At 37.1% G+C, this 6,117-nt stretch overlaps 1 protein-coding gene across 1 annotated transcript in view; it reads right to left on the bottom strand.

Moving 5' to 3' along the window:
* Nucleotides 1–3,467: 3,467 nt before the first annotated feature.
* Nucleotides 3,468–6,117, bottom strand: part of TRIM23 (tripartite motif containing 23) — a 32,099-nt gene continuing 29,449 nt past the window's right edge. The window contains exons 10-11 of the mRNA XM_004583739.4: nucleotides 5,678–5,802; nucleotides 3,468–3,843 (exon numbers count right to left, since the gene is read on the bottom strand). Coding sequence (XP_004583796.2) covers nucleotides 3,664–3,843; nucleotides 5,678–5,802 — 305 coding nt within the window. The 3' untranslated portion in view covers nucleotides 3,468–3,663. The remainder of the gene's footprint in view (nucleotides 3,844–5,677; nucleotides 5,803–6,117) is intronic.

The raw sequence follows: 6,117 nt of genomic DNA, 5'->3' as shown, positions 1-6,117 counted from the left end.
AGAACTAGAATAAATGAATACGTGAATCCTTGGGTTTACAGGGAAGTTCATTTACTAGTTTTTTTCAAATGTAACTGGACACTTTTTTCTACAAGTTGTATCTACTAAGTTGCTATCTAATAACAGTAGATACTGGAAGTTTCATATTGATTTCATATCCTTACAGTAACTCCCACAGTTGCTGCTTGTCACTTCCAGGGACCTGTTCGGGGGCATGCTCAGCTGGCCTGTTTAGGGAATTCCTATTCTTAACGTTTTAAATCTAAGGTTAGACTTTTCCTTGGTCAGCAGGATTGATTCATTCATTTTATACTTAAGCATCCTGAGAGGTGGAGGAATATGCTACATTAATACTGTGCCCTTCTTTTCAAAAGGTGAATATAAAATTGGACCTAAAAGGATTTTTTACCATGACATTTACCTTTTCGTTGTAATATTAAATACTTAGACAACCATCTAGGCTAAAACCTAATTTCACCTAATTTTTTGGTAATACCGCCACCAAGTGGTGACAAAATACAATTCTTTCGCTTTGATTAGATGCTTGACTAACAAATGCTGCCATGCCGTGTTGAAAATTTAGCCTGAATGGTACTTAAAAAAAAAAATACATTGCAATGTCTCTTTTAAAGCTTTTTCAGTGTTTTATCAAGATACACTGTGCTTATTCAGTGATTCTTTCATTCTGCAACTGGATTAGGAAAGTGTGTAGCTAGCCCTTTGCAAACTGAAAACTATCCCAGCATTAGGTAAATAGCCTTTCTCTAGCAATGTTAGTGCACAGACTGTGGCTACATTTTCAAAGTAATTTCCTGAAGTGATCATTTGAAATATTACATCCTAATATGAAACATTAAATATAAATTTCAAAAGCAACTTAGTTTAACCATGTGGATTGCCATCGTGGCATGGGGCAGGTTAAGCCGTATGCTGGCATCCCACATGGGTGCCAGTTTGAGTGAGATGCTTCAATTCCCTACTAATGCACCTGGAAATGCCGCAGATGAGCCAAGTGTTGGGACTCCTGCACCCACAAAGCTCTGAGGCTTTGGCCTGCCCTACTCCCAGCTGCTGTGGTCTTTGGACAATGAACCAGCAAAAGCAAAGATCTGTCTTCCCTCTGTAATTCTACCTTTCAAATAAATAAATCTGTAAAAGAACAGTTTAGTTAGTTCAATATGAAGTTTTAGCTCCTCCTTCCAAATACATTGGTATTATTTAAATATGACCTATGGGGCCTGATGCAGTAGCCTATTGGCTAAAGTCCTCACCTTGCACATGCCAAGATCCCATATGGGTGCTAGTTCATGTCCTGGCAGCTCCACTTCCCATCCAGCTCCCTGCTTGTGGCCTGGGAAAGCAGTCGAGGACAGCCCAAAGCCTTGGGACCCTGTACCACGTGTGGGAAACCCAGGGGAAGCTCTGGGCTCCTGGCTTCGGATTGGCTCAGCTCTGGCCATTGTGGCCACTTGGGGAGTGAATCAGTGGACAGAAGATCTTTCTGTCGCTCCTCCTCTCTGTATATCTGACTTCCCCTAAAAATAAATAAATATTAAAATAAATACATATGATCTATGTTGCAAGTACAGAATAAGTTACTTCGAAATCTCCTTTATCAAATAAACTGCCTCTTAAATTATATAAACAAGTCAGTGTCCATCCCTTTTTTAGTCTGTTAACTGTAGCACAAATGATGACTCTGAAGTTGGCTACTAACAAGGCACGGCTCAAGAACAGACTTTATAGTAATAATAGCACTGCTCCTTTCAAATGATTTTATAACATTTTATTGCTGTCTACACTGTTCATAAATGTGGTTTGAATAATGGTTTCTGGTGATTATAAAGCATTCCTGAATATAGATCAGGATGATATACCTGACAAACTGGTTTTACATATATCATACAATAATATTTAGGCTTAATACAGAAGTCAGCTAGGAGGCAAATCCTAATTATTGTATTTAAAACATCTAAAATTGTTAAACTTGATATTTCCCAGGGTAAGATGCACAATTTTAACTAATCAGTAATGAAAAAAAACACAACCACAAATAGTAATAAAAGCCTGAGGAAAATACTAAGAAAAGTCACCACAGGCAGACTTTCTTGATATATACACTACCATCAAGGCTAAGCACAAGTTTCAAATTCTGTCCACTGATGTACCGAGAATGTGAGTTACAAAACTGCTCAAATAATTTACAAAGTTCACATATTAGTGTTACTCTTTTTAAATTATCTAGTAGAGAAAACAGTGCAGGAGCTCACAGGCAAATGCAACACTTTATTTTTCACAGTTAATTGAAATCAGTCACATTAAATAATTTAATTCCAAACTACTACGTATGCACACAAACTACACTTGTAACAGCATGACCTTTTAATTAAAATATAAAGGACAAAATATTAACTTGCTTATTTACATGTTGCCCACAACACTGATGGGATTTTAATGCTTTATTTTTTAAGTCTTGTTTTTAAGAAACATTTGTAAAGACTGAACCCAAAACACCGCCAGCTAAAGGTAACCCCTTGTCATTCAACATTACAGCACTTACAATTCAACTGATGTGTTTAAAGCTTCCGTTTCATGAAGAGCATTAAAAAAAACTCAGTATAGCTATTTAAATATAATAAATCGTGCTTCCATAAGAGAGTATCTTTTCAAAATGAAAAGCACAAAATTTCTTTTACTCACAACACTGCATAATAAATGTAAACTCTTAGAATATTTCTTTTTCTTCCTTAGACCTATTTTTCCTCCTAAATAATTTATCAAAGCTTTGTCATGAGCCTTGATCCTGTTTTATTGTCTACATAAATGCACTTATGTGGGGAAATATTCTACAGTAAATAAGCATTTATCACTGTTTATAAACTATTTCTCTTAGTTTTTTATGTAGATCTCTACCCTGGTCACTTGTGTCACTACTGCCAGTCCCACAGAGCAGAAAGTTTTTCTGTGAAATGCGTTGAAGAACAGAAGGTCCAAGTTGGGTCTCTGACCTAGGAAGCACACACGAGCCTGGGGTCAGCCCAGGAAGCGGGTCTTTCAGTAAGTGAGATCAGGTGACTTTCACAGCTTTTATTTTTCAGCGTAGTACGTATCTAACAGGCCTAGATATTTCATTCTCTCACTGTTTTATAGAAAATTCTTCAGGAGAAAATGTTACTAAAAACACTGTATAGAGTTTCTTCTAGAGCACATACTTCTTAGGTGTTCTGTTACACGGAACATAAACGGATTCATTACACGGAAAGTGCAGTTTGCATTCTCACTGTACACCTGCCAGTCCCACTGGCCGCCAGGATGCTGTGAAGAGGCAGGTGAAGCCTCACTGCCCACACAGCTTACGTTAGACACCTAGAATAAGCCTCCACTGGTCCCTCCGTGACGGCTGCTTTTCCAATCTGCGGGTCACATATCATCTGAAAGACGGATATAACATGTACTTTTAAAAGGTAGACTGAACAAACCTCTGTTTTAATTCGATATCTCCGATATTTAAATTTTACCACAGAATAACTTTTTAAAGAAACAATGTGTTTACTTTCCAATCTACGATTCTTTTTCCTAAATTATCATCTTTGAGGTGTAGAATTTCTTATGACAATATTGTTTGAAAACTAACTCTTAAAACAAAACTGCTGCATTTAAAAATCAAGCGACATCCAGTACTCCTGCAGCCACGAGCTGCCGAGAGAGCCAGTCTAAGCCCTCGTGCAGCCCCACGCCGCTCCGGGCGTCACAGCCCTGGATGAACCAGCTCCGGCCGCAGCACAGCTTGTGCAGACTGAGCAGTTCAGCGATGGCCTCCACCGACAGCGCTCCAGCAACATCCTGAAAGAGACGGACACGGCATTTTTTATCAATCTATCCAAATTGCTGTTTTTCCATTTATTATTTATATAGAAATTTGCCAAAGGCATCCTAATGGAAGCTTAGAAAAAATGTAAAACATAGATCTATCTTTTAATAATTATTCCGGGCCTGGTGTGATAGCATAGTGGCTAAAGTCCTTGCCTTGAATGCGCTGGGATTCCATATGGGCACCGGTTCTAATCCCGGCTGCTCCACTTCCCATCCAGCTCCCTGCTTGTGGCCTGGGAAAGCAGTTGAGGATGGCCCAAAGCCTTGGGACCCTGCAACACGTGGGAAACCCAGAAGAAGCTCTGGGCTCCTGGCTCTTGGCTCTGGATTGGCTCAGCTCCAGCCATTGTGGCCCCTTGGGGAATGAACCATCAGACAGAAGATCTTCCTCTCTGTCTCTCCTCTGTATATCTGCCTTTCCAATAAAAATAAAATAAATCTAAAAAAAATAATTATTATTCTGAGGTTAGTAAAAATAGAACAAAATTAGATATTGCTTGATAATGAGTATTGCCTAAGAGTAGCCCTACCGTGAAACAAAAAGCTACAAAACCTGAATGAAACAACAAACTGTAATAAGGTGTGTCAGCTTTAAAAAAATTAACGTTAAGTATGCCAAAAAATATGGTATACAGAGAGTTTATATAGTGAAGTTATAACATTCTCACTACAAACATCCATCGCCCTGACTTCTGGGGAATAAATTCCAGTGACAATATCTTACATATTTTTCCAAAAATTTCTTAACATTTGCAAAGAAACATCATAAAACACACTTCAGACTTTCTACACTTAAAAACATGCAGATGTTAGATCTTAAAAACATGTAGAAGATAGATCTTTTCATTATCATACAAGCAGATTTCCCACATTACTTTCAACATCAGAACTGCACCTCATCAACCAGTGCTTCTCTGAGAACTCTGACTGAAGTCCTACACTATTACAAATCCACACACACAGCCAGCCCTCCATGTCTATGGGCTCTGCATGTATGGATTCAACCAACCTTGGATCATAAATAATGTATTAAATATGAATAGGCTCTTTTTCTTCTCACTATTCCCCAAACAATTACTTGCATTTGCATTGCATGATATACTAAAATAAATCTACAGATGACTTAAATTATATAGGAACCTGTATGTCAGCCATATGCAAATACTATTCCATTTTACATAACTGAATATATAGACATATATAGACATAAGCATACACATAAACGTAACACATTTACATATATACTGGGACGTATGTGCATTCTATAGCGGTGGAATTTCAGAGGAAAAGGAAATACCAAACATTTTTACGGGCTTTGCCAAATTGCCCTCCAAAAAAAGCTAAACAAATAGCAAGAGTTTGTGCCTTTTCATCTTTCACAATCTGATATGTGGAGAAGGACATTTCACTTTCCCTGTGTTAATCACAGAGGGGGAGGGGGATCTCTTATTCTTCACAATTCAAACTCATCATAATTTCAACCCAAATCTTCCTTTTCACAAATATTTCAAGATACCATCTTTAGAATCTCCTAATTCCCCATAATAATTTTTAAATGTAACTGAAGCCACTTGCCAGTTCTCTCTGTATTAGAATCTTCACATACACATTTCTGTCTGGTATCAACTATTTTTTTTTTATACTGAAAAATATGCAGCATTACACTTGTCACAGAAAATGTACTTGAAATACAGTAGAAAGTCATAACTCTGATTCTCTTTTGAAATCTATCTTATAACAGAATACACAATATTAAGTAATGCTAATACTAAAATGCTAAAATGTTCAGAAAAAATTGCATTACCTGTTTGTTAGCAAAGATCAGGAGCAGCGCATCTCGGAGTTCCTTTTCCGTTAACAACTTTGCAAGTTCACTGTGTGCTTCACTGATTCTGTCTCTGTGACTGCTATCAACAACAAATACAACAGCTTCCAAAAAAGTCACAAAAAGACTCAATCAGTCATTTGATACGATGCAATGAACATAAAAATATTTATTTAATGCTCCAATTATACCATTATGGTTAGAATCTATTTTCATATAAGGGCTACCTATCATAGTAGTTACAGAAATCATCAGGTTTTATTTTTCCCCTCTACAATACTTGCTCTATCAAACACAAGTTATGTATATCAATATTTTTCTCTTAACGAAGTGTTCTGCCTCTTATGAGTTCCTACCTACTGATATCACTTTTAATACTATTTGTCAAAAGCTAATCTTTTAAAACTTAAAAAAAATAT

The sequence above is a fragment of the Ochotona princeps genome, chromosome 23 (genome assembly GCF_030435755.1).
Source record: "Ochotona princeps isolate mOchPri1 chromosome 23, mOchPri1.hap1, whole genome shotgun sequence".
NCBI classification, from domain to species: domain Eukaryota; kingdom Metazoa; phylum Chordata; class Mammalia; order Lagomorpha; family Ochotonidae; genus Ochotona; species Ochotona princeps.
The sequence above is the reverse complement of the archived record's forward strand: the minus strand, read 5'-3'. Positions and strand labels throughout refer to the sequence as shown.